This window comes from Heptranchias perlo, chromosome 13 (assembly GCF_035084215.1).
Source record: "Heptranchias perlo isolate sHepPer1 chromosome 13, sHepPer1.hap1, whole genome shotgun sequence".
Lineage (NCBI taxonomy): Eukaryota > Metazoa > Chordata > Chondrichthyes > Hexanchiformes > Hexanchidae > Heptranchias > Heptranchias perlo.
Window position 1 is genome coordinate 34,786,521 of NC_090337.1, and position 24,091 is coordinate 34,810,611.

Below are 24,091 nucleotides of genomic sequence, written 5' to 3' on the forward strand. Positions count from 1 at the left end.
AGCTTCCCTTGTATACAAGTCAATTAAAGTAAAACTTTTCCCTTTGTGATACTGGTCCGAGTGTGTTAGTGCATTGGTATAGTGTTACGTTTCGACAGACGTCATGCTAAACCTTTACAAATCACTGGTTAGGCCTCAGCTGGAGTAGTGTGTACATTCTGGACACCACACAATAAAAAGGATGTCAAGGCCTTGGAGAGGGTACAGAGAAGGTTTACCAGGATGATACCAGGGATGAGGGACTTCAGTTATGTGGAGAAATTGGAGAAGCTGCAATTGTTCTCTTTAGAACAGAGAAGGTTAAGGGGAGACCTAATAGAGGTATTTTGATAGAGCAAATAGGGAGAAACTGTTTCCTCTGGCAAGTGGGTCGGTAGCCAGAGATCACAGATTTAAAATAATTGGCAAAAGAACCAGAGGGGAAATGAGGAGAAATTTTTTTACACAGAGGGTTGTTAAGATCTGGAACACACTACCTGAAAGGGTGATGGAAGCAGATTCCATAGGAACTTTCAAAAGGCAATTGGACATGTACTTGAAGAGGACTAAGTTGCAGGGTTACGGGAAAAAAGCTGGGGTGTGGGACTAAATTGGACAGCGCTTTCAAAGAGCCGGCAAAGGCACGACAGGCCGAATGGCCTCCTGTCCTGTAAGATTCTATGATTTTCCAAAGAGAAGGCAGGCAACACTTAAACTGACCACTAAGATGTGGACAAAAGGAGTGGGTTTATGATGCATTAGATTCTTCCTCCCCATTACATTCCTAAATATGTCACCCAAATGTCCTAGCTAAAATCAGGAACTCACTATGTAGAGAATTGCAGGAGAGAATAGCAATAAGTAAATTGTCTACAGAATATATGCAGCTTGAAAAAGGTTATTAAAACTTTTTTTTAAAAACATAGGCATACTTCAATTGGAATAAGAGATTTTATTTGTCAAAAGAATAATGATGCAAACACTTACATGATATAATTTATTAAACAACTCCTTCACACATCCTTGGTATTAGTAAATAGTATTATACAGCAATCTTTGTCCACCTAATAATCTGGGTTTGACTTGTTTGAATTATTAATCAAAGTTTTATCCAGAGTTTCATACTGATACCAAGGACCATCACCTCTCTCTCTCATCAGACGGCGAACCTCAAGTTGCTTAAGCCTATAATTAAAGAAAGCAGATACATAAATTAACAATCCATCTACAAACACAGTCAAGACAGTTTTCTAATAAAATTATTTTGAACTAGAAAATGTATTTTAAGGTAAACAACTTCCATTCTCTGTCAACCATTTTTTATCCCCAGTCTCCCAGAATCACGAATCAGCCAAGGCAATGAGCAGCTTGCTCCCAGGCCTCTGCCAACGTTAATCTTAAATCAACTGGCATAAGATGTGCGAGCGTAGTTCTAGGACAACTCCTACCAATTACCTTCTCGTATTACCACAGGTTTCAAAGAGATCTAGTATATGCTAACCTTTGATGGGTTTAATTTCATATTACTTTTGTCACATTCCTAATGTAAATCTGCCTCTTGATAAGAGCACTTCTTTGCATACAATTCTTCCTCACCAGAATTAGTACATAGAAGATGTAGATTGAGAGGCAATGGGCTATGTCAAATAAATCAGAATTCACAAGTGTAGGAGATGTAAATGAGACACTTTAGCCATGTCACTTGCTTTAACTTCTGTAAACCATCAACACTGGTTATTTTTTGAAAGTGACATTTGCTTTATTTTAAAGGCCTGTGTTATATGAAGGTGGATGCTTGGTGGGTTGATACCACGACTATCACTGCCATACATACACAATTTCAATTTTAGTAAACTTTTTGAAATATATATAGCTTTAAAAGTGATCATGGCAATGTTATCATAAATATATATTTGTTCTAACTTACCTCAAGTCTGCTTTCTCTGCTTCAACAGAAACAAGGGCCATCATTTTCTCATAACCCTTCTCAGGTGGGTCATAGACATATTTTGAAATCCACCTGGTTATGGGGTGCTGCAAGTACAGAATAGTATGACTGGACATGGGATTATTCATAACAAAGGTTCCTAACACACATTATATTTTTTTTAAATATCATTCATTCCTTCCCCAACGTTTACAGAGCTCCTCAGCAAGAAGGGAGAAATATTTTACATTATCAACGTTCTCCATAGCCAACATCTTTGCTTCTCCTTGGTCAGTCCACCAACAGGCAAGCCTTGGTCATGTTTAGTGTCAGCCTTGGCTCAGTAGTAGCACTCTCACCTCAGTCAGGGTTCAAGCTCCACTCTAGAGATTTCAGCACATAATATAGGCTGACACTTCAGTGAAGTACTGAGGACCTCAGTTTAATGTCCCATCCAAAAGGTGGCGCTTCCAACAATGCAGCACTAGTGTCAGTGTACACTCAAATCCATGATGGGGTTTGAACCCACAACCTTCTTACACAAGAGACAAAAATGCTATCAGAAACATATTGCAGCTTAAACCAAGGCATCCCTAACCATGACACCCTCCATAATTATTATTTCTGAATTTCCAATTTTGTTTTCAATGTTTTGTGCACTTACAGATATACCATTCAATCATGACTTTTTTTTGTGAAAATTGACTTTTGTTTTTCCTCATTTAAGTTTCTGATATCCTTCTACAACAGTGTTTTTGTCTCTCACTACCTCAAAACCTCTATTTACCTTTCTCCTCTGGTAATATTTTCTTACTATTTTTCTCAGTTAACCATCTGTTTCTACTCCAACAGCTTTATTAATCTTGCTGTACCTCTCTAGTCCAAAGCCTTGACTTCCCCCACACCCCTGTTATGCTAGTTTAAATATTAGTTTAACGATGGACAATAAATGCCGGCCTCGCCAGCGACGCCCACATCCCATGAACGAATAAAAAAAAACTCTCCCGCCACTCTATTTAACCTGTCCACAAGGATATTTTGGTTTAGGCGAAGTTAGTTTTCTCTCCCTCCCCACAGGACCCAATGAAGAACAGCACAATTTGCCTCCTAGGACAAGCCTAACTGCAATTGTCAATTAATTAATAGATGTATCCAAATGGTGCTAAACCTATTTAGGATATGTGGCATTCATGGCTGGCAGTGAGTGCATCATTAGCTTTCTTGTGATTAATAAGAAGCATACTGTACCTTGTAGTATTCCCAATGCTCAGGTACATAATCTTCAGGAATCTCTGCAAGCTCAGCATCACCTGTGAAATGCAATAAATGCAGCATCATTGACATTTTTTTAAAAGCTATTTATTTTCTTCTTAAAAAGTCATTGTTGGTACTTGTAAATTGTGTGTTTTTCCTCACTAGTGAAATAAATGTGGTTTTACACAGTTCCCCATTGTGTGCCCTGTATTACTAAACATTAAGTTACATTTTGCTAGTTCATAACATATTTATATTTTAACAATGTAATTTATCAATAAGAAGCTTCAGCAAAGTGAAGTCAACTTATCTAAGAAATAGTTATAATTACGAACTGATAACGTGCAAACTGTAAGTTATATTTTACACATCAATTTGTTTAAAGCATTCATTTTAAAATAATCTTTGCACCTTTTAGAATTACCATTGTAAGATACTTACCAATAAAAATATTCACAAAAGTGATTAATGCAGCCAGTGGGATCCCAGTTAATAAAATGTAGAATCTCTGCAGAAAGATAAATTATTGAGAATTTGTAATTAAATTTAGTAATGCAACTTTCATTGTGTTTTAATAGCTGTATGCACCGATTTAACGATGTATGGGGTTAGAATCACTAATAAGCTGATAAATAACTATTTGCAATGGAGTGTGATTCCCACAACACTGAGCACTACTATTGTACAAGTGGGCAGGGTAAGCAGACTGCTCCAGGACACCTATATAGCCTGTCGCAATCACAGACACTACATGGCATCTCCTCCTCCTCATCAATGACAACGACGATGACAACTTGCCTTTAATGTAGTAAAACGCCCCAAGGTGCTCCCAAGACGCGGTATCAAACAAAATTTGACACCGAGCCACATAAAGAGATATTAGCACAGGTGACCAAAAGCTTGGTCAAAGAGGTAGGTTTTAAGGAGTGTCTTAAAGGAGAAGAGAGAGGTAGAGAGGCGGAGAGGTTTAGGCAGGGAATTCCAGAACTTAGGGCCTAGGCAGCTGAAGGCACAGTCGCCAATGGTGAGGTGGTGGAAATCGGGGATGCGCAAGAGGCCAGAATTGGAGGAGCGCAGAGATCTCGGAGGGCTGCACAATACAAATCCGCTAGTCATCTTAGCATAAATCACAATTCCAATCAATAGAGAAAAGAAAATTCTTGAACATGTAAATATGTTTGTTGTACCAAGGAACTGAGGGCAAACTGGATGAATTTACTATACATTTCCTGTGCGCTTACACTGGGAGTAGTGGGAGGTCTTAAAGAAGTCCATAACGTCCATTATTTTTGTTAAATATTTCAAAATCATTACAGCGCAGGTAACAAATATTGTCAAGAAGTGTGTTCTTATTTGTACAAAATTAAATGGACCTAGACTATTTTTGCACCAACACAAAGTACAGATTCAGTAGACAATTAGTATTTTGAAATCTTTGATTGCTAAGTGCCAGTCTGATTGTTAACCCATGGGTGTATATCTAAATTATAGGCTTCATCACATTCAATATCATATATAATATTTCCATGCTTATGGATTAATTGACAAAATTTTCAGTTGCAACTTTGATACATACCAACAGATGCAGAAACCGAGTATCATAGTATTGACTGGACTTGATGACAAACATCTGTTTCCCATGACTATCATGACGAACTGCAACTAGAATAAAACAGAAGTAACACAAAATCATTCAAGCAATAGAAAAAAAACTTGTACGCGTCTCGGGTACAAACTCTGCAGTGTAACTTTTAACATTCAGTGCTAAATAGATATTTAAATACATCTAAACTTCATTAGACAATATTCTACTCAAGTTTCTTTTGATTTATTTTGCCATGAAAGTTTGACTTAATCGCACAGCTGTTGGATAACTCCAAAATGTCAAGATCTGGACTGTTGTAGGATTTGCAAACTTAACTGAACATGAAATCATTTACACTTTCTTTCTGATTAAAACAATAGAAACCATGTGTTTAATGAAAACTTCACCTCTAGCAAGAAACTTTTTGAATTGGCTATTATCTATTTCATGGGCTTTCAATCAAACCAAGCTTCAAAAGCTATAAAGGAAATATTGGAGTAGATTTTCCAATATGGATGCAGTTTACATGCAAATGGTTTGAAACAAGCACAAAGCTCATGCGAAGTGAAGGGTGCTATTTACACTCAATTTTCCATGGTTGACTTATCATAATTATGCATAGTTTCAGGTGCAGATTTGGATATTGTAGCCAGCGTAAGCTGGTGTGGAAAAAAAGCAACCCACAGCAAATGGCTTTAGCCAGATGAAAAACAAAGTGCCAAGTGGAAAAAAAAGTTCAGAAACAATCTATCTGCTTATCTCTTTAAATGGATATTCACATTCTGCTGCCTAGCAAACTTAGACATCCATTTTCCAAGGGCAAGATGACAACAGTGGGAAACAGGCTGAAATTGCAGAAAATGGCATGCAGAACAGCCATTATGTCAGCTAGCCTAATTTAGAAGCATGAGCCCAAAAACATGCAGGTTCTTCCTGTACACAGTGTAAATGACAGAAAAAAATGGGCCAGATATAAAAGTGGACAAAGATCCAACATAACAGACTTCTGCCCCATTTTTCAATCAGGTTCACTTAATTTGTATATTCATAGTTGACAGGGTGGATAAGTGCACCTCAATAACGCCTGGTATCCGACAGGTTAATATATGCCTAATACCCGCCTTGCGGTTAAAGTCCGCAGGACTCAGGGTTAACTGTGGAGAGAATCACATTGTGGGCAGGACTCAGGGTTAACTGTGGAGAGAATCACATTGTTCCAATCACCAAGTCAGCTGCCTGAAAAACCAAATGGAAAGAAAGGAAAGTGACAAAGATACAGATGCTTAGCAAAAATTAAAAGAACTAATGCACGAACGAGCTCAGATAAAATACGTGAACATCTAAAGTGTGCACGTGTGGACTTTGAGAATTGAACTCCAAAAGCAGCAAATGATGGACCAAATAAATTGAGAAGAACTCCATGAAAAATAGGAATTGTTTAAATGGATCTACAGATATATTCAAGACCCAAAGTTTTCCTCCACCTTATAAAGTGATCAGAGATCTCCCCCTGTACATGAGGAATGCTTTAGAAGTGTAAGTTGTTCTTGAATGTGATTTGCTGCCTTTGTATAATTCCAGGATGTGTTAATAACCTTCTGTACTTTGCATACTCCTTTACACTTGAGGCCTACTGCAACTGGTGGGCACCGCAAGGACTGGAGTGTTTTGTGGACACCAGGAATAATATTCTAATTTACTTTAGACTTTCCCTTTGTTTTGTTCAAAGTTATCAAAGAAAAATAAAAAAAATGAGAACTTGGGCAGCTCATCCTGCTGATCCATGTCAGGCAGCTGATTGGCTGGTTATCCTTTATTTCCCCCATTAAAATGTATTCCCTGATGTATTTAAGTGGTAACCTGGTGCAGTTTTATTAATACAGCTAAAAATGGGTTTATCACCAAAAATGACCATTTTTAATCAGGGTGTCCGGTCCTCCACCTGTAAGCAACTGGATTTAAAATCACTGAAAATTACTTTAAAAAACTATACTGAACCATTTAATAGTTTCACTGGTGTACACTAATCAGTTGCTTAGTAAATTAAATATTTTTTGATATGAAAAAACTTTTTAAAATATGCCTACTAATGCATATACACCTAAGAGAATTAAAGCAATTTGAAGAGCCTTCCCTAACCAGTGCAATTGACAGAATCTTGCAATTTCGACCTGGGGGCGTGGCCAGTTTTGTAGGCAGGGCCTGATTCGGGGGAATTGAATCTTGAACATGGAAAATACGAAGACAAGGGGTTTGCGCATAATTCACTTACGTTTAAAATTCCCCGATCTTTTGCACTGATATTACTAACTGAAACTCTACCCCCTCCATATTTTGCACAAAATGTGTATCTTTCAGTTGTTGTTAAATGTTATCCTCTCTGCTGATCTGTCTTGCTGTATGAATAGACTAAGACAACATTTTAACAGACTTTTGCTATTTATATTGGTAGTGTCCGCTTATGTAATACATGCGTAGAAATTACTGTTCTCATGCGACGCTTAACATACTTATACTAGATTCCTGAACTATATTAACATGGATTAAGGCATTAAGCATTCACGCAAGAGTATCACCAACCAGAGTTTCTATCCAATAGTTTTTTTTCCAAGGAGGAGACTAGAAAATTGTATCTGTGTTTATATTTTCGCAATTCATTTTAACTAAACGTTGACTGTAATGTTTTCCAGCTCCTTCACTTGTTTCCGTGCCTTTGTTCAATCTAAGGGGTTTTTAGTTTTGCTTTCTCTCCACTATTTTTCTGGATCTCGTTTGGAATTTTTTTTTTGCAGGTTTCAGAGTGAGTTTTGTTTTTTGTTGAACCAGTGTTTTTGCTGAAGGCCCTTCCAGCCACTGAACCAGGTTTATTTGAATTTTGTACAGGTCTGCAGAGCTGCTTCGCATCAACCCCTCTGACTATTGCCCGGTACTCTATTTCTACAGGAATGTAAATCTCAGTATTTTAACATTTTCAATGCAACGGCAGATTTGCTCTGGGCCTTACTCTTCCTAACCGGCACTTTACAAGGTCAATCAGTTCCCTGACACAAACAGTCACTCAAATTGAACTGAAGAGTCCGTAAACGCCAACCATACCATTAGTAGTTCTAGGGAAGGCCCTAAGCAGGGTATTTCGAGCGAAATCCTGCGGTTTGAGAGGAGATCGACGCGCCAGAAGAACAGCCGCAACGCGCAGCACACTTAACACCGCCATGTTTGTTATTCCGAGGTCGCGCCACCAGCAACGCGCAGAGGAAACCAGCAGTCGCCATCTTTAGTAAGGGCAAAGGGGAAACTACGAGGGTCAAGATCATGGTAAATAGGCAGCCTCCCCAAATCACACATTTTGGGGCAGCCTTGTTCGGGGGGCTTTGAAATCGGATCATTTCTAATGTTAATAAAAGATTTGCTTTGCATTCTGGGAAAGGGTAAAGTGGGTATGAACATACAAGGAGTGGGCTGCACTGGTTGCAGAAACTATATGTAATGAGTTTATATTTATTTAATGTACGTTAATGAGCGATCATTTTGGTATAAGTTCCGATAATAGATTTAAAGTTGGTGTTTGTGACTTTGACCAATCGGTTGCCCGGGTACCGGTGGCGCTGTGCGTTGTAAGATGGCGGCGCAGGTCGCGAGCTGGTTCCGTCACTTCAGCAAAATCCTCAAACTCGGCCCCGGGAGCCTGGGCAGCGGCTGCAGGACAGCGGCGGTCGGCCGGCAGTGTGGGCTTATACCGTGAGTAAACGAGGGCCGCAACGAGTATTCTTTTGTGGGGACTGGTGGAGTTGAGGCAAACCCAATCCCAGCCCGAGGAGGAGGACAGGACACCCTCCTCTGTCTGTCCAATCCGAATTGATAACGCACTTAATGTGGGGCTGCGCCTCCCCTCTGGAAGGCCTCCAGCACGGTTCTCTGGACATGAACCCAAACACTAAACTTGGGCGAACAGTCGGAGACACCCTGTCCCGCAGTCTGGACTTTTAACGGCTGTTGTAGCTAACAGACCCATCCGGAGCTCCTCCAACCTGCTTGACAAAACTGGGAGACCACAAATAACAATAGTTGGCGATGAATGCAGCCAAAAGTTGAGGAACACCCTCTGTGAGGATTCGATATGTAGGATTTTTGCAGGTAATAATTGAGAGTGGGAGTGTGTACTGGGGAGATAGTTGTAAGATCTGGCAGAGGAGAGAACCTCTGTTGACAGAAGCTGTCTTGGGGCAGCTTTGGCCAATCTGGTTATGAGGACAAAGTGAATAAATAAAGCACAAAGTGAGTTTTTGGTTTCATTAAATCAATCCAGTAAGATTTTAATTAACTCTTGATACTCATACACAAATCTTTTGAAGGTGGCAGAACAAGGTGATAAAGCTGTTAAAAAGAAAAAAGAGGATCCTTGGCTTTATAAAAAGATGCATAGAGTACAAAAACAAGGAAGTTATGCTAAACCTTTATAAATCGCTGATTAGGACTCAGCAAGAGTATTATGTCCAATTCTGGGCACCATACTTTAGGAAGGATGTCAAGGCCTTGGAGAGGGTGCAGAGGAGATTTACTTGAATGGTAGCAGGGATGAGGGACTTCAGTTATTTGAAGAGACTAGAGAAGCTGGGATAGTTCTTAGAGTGGAGAAGTAATGAAGAGATTTTTTTTATTCGTTCATGGGATGTGGGTGTCGCTGACAAGGACAGCATTTATTGCCCATCCCTAATTGCCCTTGAGAAGGTGGTGGTGAGCTGCCTTCTTGAACCGATGCAGGTGAAGGTTCTCCCACAATGCTGTTAGGAAGGGAGTTCCAGGATTTTAACCCAGCGACGATGAAGGAACGGCGATATATTTCCAAGTCAGGATGGTGTGTGACTTGGAGGGGAACGTGCAGGTGGTGGTGTTCCCATGTGCCTGCTCCACTTCTCCTTCTAGGTGGTATAGGTCGCCGGTTTGGGAGGTGCTGTTGAAGCCTTGGCGAGTTGCTGCAGTGCATCATGTGGATGGTACACACTGCAGCCATAGTGCGCTGGTGGTGAAAGGAGTGAATGTTTAGGGTGGTGGATGGGGTGCCAATCAAGCGGGCTGCTTTGTCTTGGATGGTGTCGAGCTTCTTGTGTTGTTGGAGCTGCACTCATCCAGGCAAGTGGAGAGTATTCCATCACACTCCTGACTTGTGCCTTGTAGATGGTGGAAAGGCTTTGGGGAGTCAGGAGGTGAGTCACTCGCTGCAGAATACCCAGCCTCTGACCTGCTCTTGTAGCCACAGTATTTATATGGCTGGTCCAGTTACGTTTCTGGTCAATGGTGACCCCCAGGATGTTGATGGTGGGGGATTTGGCAATGATAATGCCGTTGAATGTCAAGTGGAGGTGGTTAGACTCTCTCGTTGGAAATGGTCATTGCCTGCCACTTGTCTGGCGTGAATGTTACTTGCCACTTATCAGCCCAAGTCTGGATGTTGTCCAGGTCTTGCTGCATGTGGGCATGGACTGCTTCATTATCTGAGGGGTTGCGAATGGAACTGAACACTGTGCAATCATCAGCGAACATCCTCATTTCTGACCTTATGATGGAGGGAAGGTCATTGATGAAGCAGCTGAAGATGGTTGGGCCTAGGACATGGCCCTGAGGAACTCCTGCAGCAATGTCCTGGGGCTGAGATGATTGGCCTCCACAACCACTATCATCTTCCTTTGTGCTAGTTATGACTCCAGACACTGGAGAGTTTTCCCCCTGATTCCCATTGATTTCAATTTTACTAGGGCTCCTTGGTGCCACACTCGGTCAAATGCTGCCTTGATGTCAAGGGTAGTCACTCTCACCTCATCTCTGGAATTCAGCACTTTTGTCCATGTTTGGACCAAGGCTGTAATGAGGTCTGGAGCCAAGTGGTCCTGGCGGAACCTAAACTGAGCATCAGTGAGCAGGTTATTGGTGAGTAAGTGCCGCTTGATAGCACTGTCGACCATCTTCAGCCAGAAGTGCCGAGTGGATGATACATCACTTTGCTGACATCAAGGCAGCATTTGACCGAGTGTGGCACCAAGGCGCCCTAGTAAAATTGAAGTCAATGGGAATCGGGGAAAACTCTCCAGTGGCTGGAGTCATACCTAGCACAAAGGAAGATGGTAGTGGTTGTTGGAGGCCAATCATCTCAGGCCCAGCACAGTGTTCAGTTCCATTCGCAACCCCTCAGATAATGAAGCAGTCCATGCCCACATGCAGCAAGACCTGGACAACACCTTCCATCACTTTGCTGATGATTGAGAGTAGACTGATGGGGCGGTAATTGGCCGGATTGGATTTGTCCTGTTTTTGTGGACAGAACATACCTGGGCAATTTTCCACAATGTCTGGTAGATGCCAGTGTTGTAGCTGTACTGGAACAGCTTGGCTAGAGGCGCAGCTAGTTCTGGAGCACAAGTCTTCAGCACTACAGCCGGGATGTTGTCGGGGCCCATAGCCTTTGCTGTATCCAGTGCACTCAGCCGTTTCTTGATATCACGTGGAGTGAATCAAATTGGCTGAAGACTGGCTTCTGTGATGGTGGGGATATCGGGAGGAGGCCGAGATGGATCATCCACTCAGCACTTCTGGCTGAAGATGGTTGCAAACGCTTCAGTCTTGTCTTTTGCACTCACGTGCTGGATTCCGCCATCATTGATGATGGGGATATTTATAGACCCTCCTCCTCCCGTTAGTTGTTTAATTGTCCACCACCATTCACGACTGGATGTGGCAGGTCTGCAGAGCTTTGATCTGATCCATTGGTTGTGGAACTGCTTAGCTCCGTCTATAGCATGTTGCTTCTGCTGTTTAGAATGCATGTAGTCCTGAGTTGTAGCTTCACCAGGTTGGCACCTCATTTTTAGGTACGCCTGGTGCTGCTCCTGGCATGCTCATTTACACTCCTCATTGAACCAGGGTTGATCCCCTGGCTTGTTGGTAATGGTAGAGTGAGGAATATGCCGGGCCATGAGGTTACAGATTGTGCTGGAATACAGTTCTGCTGCTGCTGATCGCCCACGGTGCCTCATGGATGCCCAGTTTTGAGCTGCCAGATTGAATAGGGATGTTAAAAATTATGAAGTTTTAATAGAGTAAACAAGGAGAAACCGTTTCTACTGGCAGAAGGGTTGTTAACCAGAGGACATAGATTTAAGGTAATTGGCAAAAGAACCAGATGGAAGGTGAGAATTTTTATAGGCAGAGAATTGTTATGATCTAGAATGCACTGCCTGAAAGGGTGGCGGAAGCAGATTCAGTAGTAACTTTCAAAAGGGAATTGGATATATACTTGAAACGGAAAGAATTTGCTGGGCTATGGGAAAAGAGCAGGAGAATAGGACTAATTGGCCAGCTCTTTCGAAGAGCAAGCACGATGGGCCGAATGGCCGCCATCTGCGCTGTATGATTCTAGTTTGTCATAACATTACAAGCCATCTAATTATGGTGTAATTAGAGATCTTAATGCCTGACTAATTGTACTTTTCAATGTCTCCTCAGAAGCAAGCAATGATATTTTATCATGCTTTTAGTGACACTGCATGAAAGGTGATATTCCAGGGTGATCAAAAGCCAGCATACTGATTGGCCACACCCACCAAGATGCCACTAACCATCTCTGCAGGCACAGGCACGCGTACCTGACAATAACCATAGGGACTGGTCTTCACCAGGCCCAGGTCAGTAGAGAGCCAATGCAGTCATATACCGTAGGGCTGGTACATCCTGTCACAGTAAAATGTAGCCTGAAACTTGGCTCTACCGCACGAAACAGGCTGATCTATGGCAAAGGTGCAGTGGAGTGGCACAGAAGACCAGCCTCCTCACAACTGCTTCATGCAGCAGTATTTCGACTTCAGCAGCCATCAAAGAGGGTGACGGGTGTTACGCTGCTGAGTCACTTGCCTGCAATCATGCCTGCACTTAGGGTTTCATTTTGTTTATGCCTGTCTCTTAATTCCCTGCCCTTCAGCATTGGTAAAGGCTGCTAAAGTCTCCAAAAGCTTTCAAAGTTTTATTGCCCTGTTCTGCCCTGACACATCTACCTTGTAATGACTAGGGAATTGTCTTCACAGGATCTGGATCAGTAAAGAGCCAGATGTTCCTCAACCCTTTTAAATTTCACACAATTCTCTACTGTGTTGTCTACACCCAAATAAATTTGTCCTATACAAGTATTCTAATAAATTTACGAAGGAAAATTGAGTGCAAAATGCACACTTTTATTTGAATCTATAATTAGCCCTTCAATAGCCTTTCACGTCCAAACTACACAATAGAAGAAAATCTAGGCGATATTATAAAGCTATTGCTAAATAACCCACTAAGAAAAGATAGGACTGATAGAAAACCTCAGATTTTCCACATTTGAATACGCACGCGTGCAGTGATGTCAGTAGGATTTCAGTAAAGTGTAACGGTGGTGTGAAATTTTCGTACCTAAACTGAAAATCACCCAGTAAAATTAGAGAGCAAAAATTTAGGGTTGCTGGAAATCTGAAATAAAAACAGAAAATGCTGGAAACACTCAACAAGTCAGGAGAAAATAGAGGAGTTAACATTTCAGGTAAGGACACAGGAATAACATTTAAAAAGGAACAGAACAAAGGGAAGGGGGAAGAGAAAATATACAAATATGGGAAAAGAATCAGAAAGACCTGTGAAGTGCTTAATTGGAAAACAGGTAGAAGTGATGGGCACTGCACCTCAGGAAGGATATATTAGCCTTGGAGGGGGTGCAGCGCAAATTCATCAATGACACCGGGGCTAAAATGGTTAAATTATGAAGTCAAGTTACATAGACTAGGCTTGTATTCCCTTGAATATACAAGATTAAGGGGTGATCTAATTGAAGTGTTTAAAATGATTAAAGAATTTGATAGGGTAGATAGAGAGAAACTATTTCCTCTGGTGGGAGAGTCCAGAACAAGGAGGCATAACCTTAAAATTAGAGAGGCGCCATTCAGGGGTGATGTCGGAAAGCACTTATTCGCACAAAGGGTAGTGGAAATCTGGAACTCTTATCCCCCAAAAAACCTGATGAGGCTAGGGGTCAACTGAAAATTTCAAAACTGGGATTGATAGATTTTTGTTAGGCAGGGTTATTAGGGGTTACGGAACCAAGACGGTTAGATAGAGTTAAGATACAGATCAGCCATGATCTAACTGAATAGTGGAACAGGCTCGAGGGGCTGAATGGCCTATTCCTGTTCCTATGTTCCAGAAAATGTGTAAATAGCAAAAGGAGGTGGGGAATTAAGCAGGTAAAAACTGAAGCACAAAAAACTAGTAAAGCGGAGTAGGTTCCAGTGCCTGCCAGCACAATGTTCTAATAGGGTTCTCATCACAAGCACCAACCTGTTCCCTCCCCACTCAATCCCTGAAAACATTGCCGCAACCATCTCGTGTCACCACCACTTCCTGCTGAAGAGATAGTGGGAGCTATATTTATGATCTGAAGTTATTAAAGTCACTGTTAAGGTTAGGGGCTGCAAAATGCCTAATAGAAGGATAAGTGCTGTTCCTCAAGCTCGTGTTGGCAAGTGACAGGGAGGTTAAGGTTACACTTACGAACAGAATGGGATGCTCGGCAAAGTGGTCACCTAATCTGTGTTTAGTCTCCCCAATGGAGAGGAGACAGCACCAATGCAGCGAATACAGTTTATTAGGTTGGAGGAAATTCCTGTAAATTGCTGTCTGACCCAGAATGTGTGTTCGGGATCCTGGACAGTAGTGCAGGAGAAGGTGAATGGTTACAGGTTTTACTCTTCCAATTTGGGTGTTTCTGGAATAAGCATTTTAACAGTATAACATGAGGATGAGTTACTAGTGGAAGTAGTTTGAGATGATACATATGAACAATGACGGACAGGAAAAAACCATCTGATCCATCCAGCCTGTCTCTCAATTGTGATACCTTGTGTATCACAATACATATACTCCCCACCCAAAACCATGTGATCTCCTGGGAGAGGCGAGAAACCAGATGAAAACCCAGGGCAATTTGGGAGGAAAAATCTGGGCAATTCCTCTCTGACCCCATAGGTGATTGAATCTAGTCCAGGAGATCATTCTGGCCCTGCTAATTCAATGCATTACCTACCTTTTGTAAGAGGTGACCTTCGCCCAGCCAGAAACAGGTCCAGCTCTTGCTTGAAGGAATTCAGTGAATCGGCATACACCGCATGAGCTGGGAAAAGAACCACCTCCTGACATCTGACCTAGATCTGGCCTTATGGAGCTTAACATTGTGACCCTGGTCCTTCCTAATCTATTTAATTGGAACAAATTGTCAACTCAAACACAATTTATTCCCATCATCATCTTACATACCTTGATCAGGTCACCCCTAACTCTATGCTTCTTTAAAGTATAGAGTCCCAGCGCTTATTGCCTATCTTGATAACTAAGATGCTTTAAATCTCTTTCTCCACCTGCTTTAATGCTTTTCCCTGAAGGGTGTATGTATGTTGAGTGTTTGCCCTGCCCACATGTATAACACTGCACTTTTCCAAATTAAACTAACCCTAACCCTTATTTTTAATAACTCACTACACTCCGAGATGGTTCCCAGAGTTTGGAAGGAGGCTAATGTAGACCCCATCTTTAAAAGAAGAGATAAGTCGGACCTGGATAACTACAGGCCCATTAGCTTGACATCAGTAAAAGGAAAGATGCTTGAGGGAATCGTTCGGGATGTAATTAATATATGGTTACTTGGTTAGAGGGGGACAGATTAAGGACACTCAACATGGCTTCAAAAAAAGACCGTGTCTTACAAATTGGATTATATTTTTTGAAGAAGTTGCCAAGATGGTGGATGACGGAAGCCCGGTAGACAGACTTCTAAAAAGCTGATATTAGTGGTACATTGACCTGGACTGAGAACATGTATGGAAGGCCGTAGGCAGAAAGTACTTATAGATGGAGACCGGTCACCAGTGGTGTCCCGCAGGGATTGGTGTTGCTCTTTACTATTTTGATTAATGATCTAGATGTAGGTGTTGGGGACACAATCTGCAAATTTGCAGATGATACGTAGATCTGGGCGAGTGTTAGGACTGTAGATGATGCTTGACTGCTTCAGGCGGATCTTGGTATTTTGGGGGATTGGGCTTGTGACTGGCAAGTGATGATTAATTTGGAAAAGTGTAGTGTTATGCATGTGGGCAGGGCAAATGCTGAACATACATACATCTTTCAGGGGAAAGCATTAAAGCATTTGTCCCATCTCCCTGAGGACCCTTGGGTGGATATCATCTGGTCTGGCTGCTCTATTTTCAGGTTCTTAATTCTATCTAAAACAATATGTTCATCTATATTAATATTACTAGTTTTATTATTAACATCATTAAATTCTAACAGTTGGCCTTGTCTTCAAGAGTGAAGCCCAATGCAAAGTACTCATTTAATATTTCCGCCATAGCCCGAGACCTTCATAACCTGTCCTTAAGCATCCTTCACTGGCTTATTAGACTTTGACAGTTGACTCTTCACATAACTGAAAAAGTTTTTATCATTATTTCCACAATTGTCTACATTCCTCTTTTCCATTATCCTTTTTAGCTGCTCTAATAGCAGCCTTCATTTTCTTTAGTTGTTCTTTGTAATTAACTCTTTGTTTAGTTGATTATCAGATGCCTTTTTAGATTGTAGAAACATTTTTGTTTACATCTAGGATGAATTAGGATAATCATACAAGTTTAGTGCAGAAGGTGCATTGGGTAAAGTACAGTTTTTCTATAATGTATTGGTGATAACATAGATGTGTGTGTATAAACTCTACGTGAGATTGGGAAGGGTGTTGCCTTCCGAGATATCTTATTAATGGTTCCAATAATCTACTGTTCAAATCAAAATAGAAAATTTCTGTAAATTACTGCTCATGTGTTGCAAACTGAAGGTCACTTTGCATAACTTCTCAAAATGTTCCTGTTGTTAAAAGGACAAACTCAGCCAAGTTTCAGAAAATTGGGCTAGGATCAAGCCTGACCCTACAGTGTAGATCTTTGCATACTTCTGATTCCTGTAAAGGACTAGAGGAATTCTTTGATGACCCAAAGAACTGGGGAGAACAGACTGTAAAGTCTGGTGAGTCACTTTTTGCAAAATCCTAAATTTATGCTTTCTAACTCATTTACATTGTAATGAAACAAATTTGAACTAATTACCTATTGTAGATTTTTAAAATTTAAATTTGAAGGAAACTGTAGCACTTTTACTCAAATCTGTGTTGTAATTGATAGGTGTGTCCTCTCTCACTCTGTTCTTCATATTAATGATGTCCACTATTTATCATTCAATTCTACAAACCCTATTGACGATGATTCCATTCTACATACATCATCTTTTAGACGGTGTGCTCCCACAGCATTCAACTTCCATTCCTCTTTCAGTGAATCACTAGAGTTAATCTCCATGCCCTTAGATGAGACAATAAACATTTTATTTCAATTATTCATAGTTTTTTCATGTCTTTTACAAATCTAATTAACAGCTGCCACTTCTTACCTATGATGGCTACACCCTACACTACCTGATGTATCTCATCTCTTTTATTCTCTTTCAACTGGGTAATCTGCACTATGGGTGTTGGCCCTTCACCTTGGTTTTTCAACAATAAAAAATGTTGTGGTATCTGAATGTAGCTTTTGAATTTGCTTTTTAGGTGCACCTTGGACAGCAAAACATCTGCGAATAAAAAGCAATGAAGATTTACACAAGCTCTGGTACGTTCTGTGGTACTTTAGTTGTATACGCTAATCTCAAATTTACAATAATTTCCCTTAGTGGAAAAAGCTCTTTAGTAACATAATTTGCATTATATTACTGCAGGTATGCTGTATGTTTTTGTTAGTAAAACACAATTTTCTTGAGTCTGAGCTGTCTTTCACTTTTTTGTATTTCATGGTAACATTAAATATATTCTTGATGCAGGTATGTCCTTCTCAAAGAAAAGAATATGCTTTTGACTATAGAACAAGAAGGAAAGCGACAACGATTACAAATGCCAAGTCCAGAGCGCTTAAAGAAAGTAAGGAACGAACTGCAGGGCTGTTCTGGTGCTAACAATTCTTGCGTGATTTTAATTTTTGTTGTTAAAAATACAATATATTCCAAAGAAGAATTGAAGAGGCATGGTACAATTTATTTTAGATGTGATTCTGTGCGACTTGGTTTCTCCCAGCAGCTTATCTTCACCAGCTTAAATCATTACAATAATTAATGACATTTTCAGTAAGCATCCCAGTCCACACATATTGTGCACCAATTGTAACATTTGAAGGTGTATTCTCTGGTTTCTATATTTGAAAGGTATAATCAGCAATGTCATTTTAATATTTTTGTTATTAATAGGTAGAACGATCTATGGTTAGAATTGACTCAATTGTTCAAGAACGTGAAGATGCACTGAGGTTACTGCAGACTGGGCAGGAGAAAGGCTACCCCGGTGCTTGGAGAAGGGACATCTTTGGACGTACCTTTTGGTGAGAAACATTCTTATTACAATGAAATGTGTTTTGTCAGATTTGTACATTTTTAGTAAAAGTTGGTTCCCAATACTTTGTATTTCAGCTATGATTTTGAGTTCTCATTAATGTCATGGATGCATGTGTGTGTTAGAAATTAATCATTTTTCTCTGTTGTAATAGTATTTCATCAATCTATCCAGTACAGTGTCCAAAAATATCTAGAGAAGTGACATTTCCTTCTGAATACTTGAAGTAGAATCTTTAAAGATTCTGGTATGTGTGCAACAGTATGTAAATATAAAAATGTGGTATGGCAAATCTGTACATGAAACAGTTATTTAAAAACACTAATAGATCTCCTGTGGCCTTGTTCATGGAGTCCTAAAATGGGGCCAAAACCTTCTGACTCAGGAGGAGTGTGCTACGATGGCAAAGATAACAGCATAGTTGTGACATGGCATTGCTCACAGTGAATCAGAGGTTTTACAAGAATAAAGGTGTAATGGTAAGTTGTATTATCTGGGACACTGGTGTATCAGTATTGCGGCAACCCAGAGCCTAGCAGTACGATGAAATGTCCAGGAGCACTGTGAAGGGATGTTTTGGTAGCATTGGGGCAAGCACGGAGTTCTGGGATGACTGGAAGGGCTCTGGTATCTGGGAATTCTCTCAATACTTTCTGAATTTTTTTTCATGTGCCATCTTTTCCTCTGAAATTTCTAATGTCCAAAATAAGAAACAAATTTCAAAAATACTTATTTCACAATATGATATTTATCCATTGAAATTCCATTTAATACCTCAAAGTTTTTACTTGAAGGCCTCACCCTCAAAAGCTTGGATTTGATATTTTTGTCTACAGCTTTGATGCCTGCAGCTGGTACAGTCTGAGCATATGCTATATACCCAATTTCCCAAGATGTACATTTTTTTAATTCGTTCATGGAACGTGGGTGTCGCTGGCAAGGCCAGCATTTATTGCCCATCCCTAATTGCTTGAGAAGGTGGTGATGAGCCGCCGCCTTGAACCACTGCAGTCCATGTGGTGAAGGTTTTTCCAAAGTGCTGTTAGGTAGGGAGTTCCAGGATTTTGACCCAGCGATGATGAAGGAACGGCGATATATTTCCAAGTTGGGATGGTGTGAGACTTGGAGGGGAACATGCAGGTGGTGGTGTTCCCACCTGAGGGGTACTTTTTCTTCAACTTTAGAGCAAAGTGCAAGAAGGTAAAGAAAAGCTAGACGACAGATTTCAAAAGCATTACTGAAAATTCATACTTTTTTTTGAAACAGAGGCTGACTGGGCATATGTGAGACAGAAAAATGACAGTATTTTGATTATATGCCTGTTAGAGCCCTTCTTTTCTGCTCTATAAACTTTGCAAAGAGAAAGACTAGGGTCAAAGCGAGAGTATCTTTTCTCATATAATGTTACTTCAGTTTTTTTTTTAAAAGCTTCAATTTTGAAGGCAGCTAATTAGAAAAAATCATTACTGATGATTTAGACCGTGAGAGAGAAATTCTAATTTCTAACAGCAGAGAGAGAGACACAAACAGAAAATATGCAGTTCATATTTTAAACAAGACTTACCTGAAGTAAAGTTTTGAGAATTCAATCTCCGGTTGTTTCAAAATCTTTTGGAAAATGCAAAGGAACTTAAATCCTCACAGGATGAGGAGACACACCCTTTACTGAGTCAAAAATCTATTGATGCATGTTGGCAAGTTATGTAAACTGCATATACTCAATGTACAGGTGTAGTTGGATACTCTGAACTGTTCCAGGGGCAAATATCTAGTCAAAGTCCAGGCTGTTGAGACAGGCTGAGGGCTTGAATTAAAAACTTTAAGAAAAGCATTATAAGACAACTTGCTGGTTAAATATGATTGTTAAAGGTATAAAACCTTATTTTAGCCATAGAATAGTCAATTACTGGGAGAAAAAATAGCAATTAAATTTTTTTCAGTGATTTGATTGGATTGGTGAAGTTTCTCTTTTTTCTGGCTGCATACCTATTGAATTGGAGATTCACTATCTCTTCTGATTGGCTCAAAGTAGAACAGCAGCAAATCAAGTGTGTTTGGGAAATGTTGACAAAGCATTAATTAAATTGTAACAAGAACATTACATGAATGTTTATGTAGGTAATATTTATAGAGATATAATCCCATAATATGTTGGAAGATATACTGTTTTATAAGGACTTGCATTATGCATTACATATTATAATGTCCATTATTCTGTTAGTGTAGTTGTGTGTAATTTGGCTGCCTTAATGTCAAAAGATGTAGCTGCTGTGGCTTGCTCAGGTCATTTAGATCTGAACAGATCTTCAAGTTAATTAGGTCAGAACACCTACCTACCCAAAATATAGTGATAGGGAATAGAAAATAATTTACCAATCAAAAAGTCAGTGTGTTTTTAATTCTTGATATAAAGTGGAGAATTTTTATATTTAATGTTAGAGAATCATTGCAACATGAATGTTATGGAGCTTAATTTGAAATTTTGGTGGTTTCTATCGAACTCTGTGAATCAATTTCTCCATCCAAAACAGTAGCGAAAAACTGATCCTGCTACAGGTTTGACACTTTTTTGTGAAAATAATTTCACCATTGGAAAAGTTGAGTATAAATGAATCTACCAGCACAACTTTATAGCAGTTTTCTTACATCCAAGGTGTGAGTATTCCGGTTTACTCAAGGCAGCTGTATTCCGGTCAATACTGTCTGCTTTTATACTGCAGTTTAAAGTTTTCTAAACCATAAGAAGAACATACTGTTAGGTGTTAATTATGTACTTGCAGGCTGGTTTTTATTTCATTATGATCTAACCCCAGATTCTTCTTTCTAGGTACAAATTTAGGGAATGGCCTATTCCTTGGTACTTAAACAAGATATACAAAAGGAAACGATTTTACACCCCATCATTTGTGGACATTTTTGTTAGGTAATAAATCAATTATTTTATCTCAACAGCAGTTTATTACTATTTAACTGTTGAATTTACAATGTTTGTGGTAATGTCATCCAATTACTTCTCAAACCATACATATGTAGGATATTTTAGTGCAATAACATTGTAAAAGTAGATACTTAGGAACTAGCAACATGAATGATTTATGATATTTCTTTGAGAAAAACAACCATTTAAGCATGGTAGTAATCAAACTTTTTTTTTGTTACATATAGTCTGTGATGCACTTGAAGATGTAAGCTTGGTATGGCATAGTAAGAACCATCTATTCCATTTGCACGCCTTTGTATTTAGGAATGCAAAATTGGATGTGGGTTTACAGCCACCTTTCGCTCCAAATTGATTTTTACTTGTTTAAAAAAATCACTCCAATATGAAGTTTAACTTCAGCTTTACCAAAGAATGAAACTAAAAACTGACTGCTTAGTTGGCAATAAATAAGAAATTGGTAGTGTGCCTGTCCTGCTTTATAGTACCAGTGAAGTATTTTACTGTAACTGGAAATAAGGTAAAGTCTGCCTTGCACCCTAGAGGACTCAGTTAGTAAACACAACTTGCAACAGAGTCATATAGACCCCAAGTTTGAATCAATAACTGCACAGATGGGGAGATCAGGTGCAGTGGCAGTAGGTAGGGTTGCTATAAAAGACCCCATCTTGGACTAGCAGATAAAAAGCCACCAGGATGCTTGCTCTTGACAAGAAATGGCCTGAGGACAGGATTAGACTCTGCTCTGATGTTCCCTATGTTAAATAGCCCACCACCATTCAACATCTAGGCTCAAACATGAAGAATGACCATTTGGCCGATACCATACCCTAGCAAGTCAAATATCGTAGGAAGAACTAGCAAAAAAAAGTCGTAAGAATACAAGAAACTGACTTTTGTTTTTTGTGCTAGGCGTCGAATTGAGAAGCATCTACGTAAAAAGAACAATTCAAAGAAGGCTACAAAGGAGGAAGAAAAAGTACTAAATGAAAAATTCCCTCGGCTATCTGCATCAGCACAAAGTTAACTTTACAATAAAGAAAAGGTGTAAATGTGAAAATAAATTTGTAGTAAATAAAACGGGTCAAAGATGGTTTATTGTCAGTTTAAAAGTGAGCTGCATAAATTAAACATTTAATTGTGAGTTTGTTCAGAAGTGCACAGGACAGTTGCAAATTTATAACAGTAGTTACAGGTAATTAAGGACTATTGCGGCTAAATTTATCCCACTGTTCCTTCTGGATTAGCCTTCGGTTGACATGTAAACAACTGATTCAGTAAAAGGCACAAGATAAACTGTTAATCTATACTGTGTACAAAACATAACCAGTGCTTACAAAAATATCACTAGTGTGAAATATTTGGTGTTACCAGAACATGGCATGATTTGTATCTAAATTGAAACAGACTTTAAAACATCTTGGACGGTCAATAAAATTGTCTGAACGGTAAAAAAAATTTTATAAAATGTACATTAGTATCTAGCCACTATACAAAGAAGCCAGTGAAAAAAGTTTGTACAGGAGGTTTAGCACTGTTCCTGAGAATCCTACTAGAGACAAAAGAAAACCAGGCCACTGTAACCATCAAGGTAATGTATCCATAACTAAACTGCCTTAATTTTAAGGGCATTTTCTTTCAACACATTGCTTCCCTCCTTCTTCATATTCCTGTTTAGAGATCCACATCTGCTGGAATGTGCCCTGTTAATTTTAAAAACAACAGCTAAGCATTATTAAATGCAAACACCAGTGTACTGCAGCATTGATGTCTATCATTCACAGCTGTTTTGTACATCGCAGCAAAATAAAGACATGGCTGGGGGACAGAAAGCAGAGGGAAGGGCTAAATAGATGTTGCACTGGTGGGCAAGTGCTGGAACCTCTTGTTTTTCATTTATGCAAATGATCTGTATGTAGGCACAAGAGAAATGACCTTGAGGTTTGTAATAGCAGAAGAAGAAAGACTGCAGGAGGATAGACAGGTTAGCAGAGTGGGCAGATTGTAGTTCAATGCAGGGAAATGTGAAGTATATCTTGGCACAGGAGGGAGTACACCCTAAATGGTAAGATCTTTAGAGAGATCTTGTGGCAAATGGAGCTCTAGTTCATGCGAAGACGCAGTCTTGAATTTGTACAAGACATCGGTAAGTGACTCCGTTACAGGAAAGATATTGGAGCCTTAAAGAGGATACAGTAAAGATTCACTGGACTAATACCAGGAATCAGGTTATAGTTATGAAGAAAGGCTATAAAGAATTTTTTTAGTAGACAGTTCAGGGGAATCTAAGAAATTTTCAAAAGTATGAAAGATTATATATCCACTAGTCAGCAAATTGGTAACAAAGGGGCATAGACTCAGGATTAATCACTAGAACAGGAGTTACAGCAGTTTCCCTTCCCCACTCAGTTATTAGAATGCTTTACCATGTGACAATTATAATTTAAAAAAAACTTGCATAACTTTTCATGTGCTCAGAACATTCCCAAGACAGTCACAGCCAGTGAAGGACTTTGGGAAGTGTAGTCTTATGTAAGCAAATGCAGCAGCTAATTTGTGGAATGCTAGGTCCCACAAACAGCACAGAGAATGTTGGCCAAAGCCTCTTCTGCTCTTCGTTGAATAGTATCATCGGATCCTTTACATCCACCTGAACAGGTAGGCAGGGCCTCAGTTTAACATCTCATCTAAAAGACAGCACCTCTGACAGTGCAGCACTTCCTCTGTACTGAGCTTGTAGTGCAATGAGTCTACAAAATAAAGCTAATAATGAATTTGCAGTGTTCAATACAAAGTAGCTGCAGCAAGATGTAATGAGTACATAGTACCATTTCTATTGGTAAATCTTATCAATACCCACTTGTCTTAGGAAGTACTTTACTAGTTGAATCCATATTAGCAACTGTCTTCTGA

At 39.7% G+C, this 24,091-nt stretch overlaps 3 protein-coding genes across 4 annotated transcripts in view; 1 reads left to right on the plus strand and 2 right to left on the minus strand.

Moving 5' to 3' along the window:
• Positions 1-911: 911 nt before the first annotated feature.
• ndufb5 (NADH:ubiquinone oxidoreductase subunit B5) lies at positions 912-7,993 on the minus strand. Its single transcript, XM_067995310.1, has 6 exons — positions 7,842-7,993; positions 4,737-4,822; positions 3,602-3,668; positions 3,155-3,216; positions 1,907-2,013; positions 912-1,164 (listed from the first exon to the last, which is right to left on the minus strand). The coding sequence occupies exons 1-6, from the start codon at positions 7,957-7,959 to the stop codon at positions 1,044-1,046; spliced, it is 561 nt and encodes a 186-aa protein (XP_067851411.1). The 5' UTR covers positions 7,960-7,993; the 3' UTR covers positions 912-1,043.
• A 242-nt stretch (positions 7,994-8,235) lies between these two features.
• mrpl47 (mitochondrial ribosomal protein L47) lies at positions 8,236-22,258 on the plus strand. Its single transcript, XM_067995309.1, has 7 exons — positions 8,236-8,483; positions 16,687-16,832; positions 17,410-17,470; positions 17,679-17,775; positions 18,099-18,229; positions 21,068-21,163; positions 22,091-22,258. Exons 1-7 carry the CDS (start codon positions 8,365-8,367, stop codon positions 22,203-22,205), a joined length of 765 nt encoding a protein of 254 aa, XP_067851410.1. The 5' UTR covers positions 8,236-8,364; the 3' UTR covers positions 22,206-22,258.
• actl6a (actin-like 6A) overlaps positions 22,257-24,091 on the minus strand; it is a 31,637-nt gene continuing 29,802 nt past the window's right edge. For both annotated transcript variants that reach the window (XM_067995308.1, XM_067995307.1), the window contains one exon: positions 22,257-22,881. In XM_067995308.1, the coding sequence (XP_067851409.1) occupies positions 22,801-22,881 (81 nt within the window). In that variant the 3' untranslated portion in view covers positions 22,257-22,800. The remainder of the gene's footprint in view (positions 22,882-24,091) is intronic.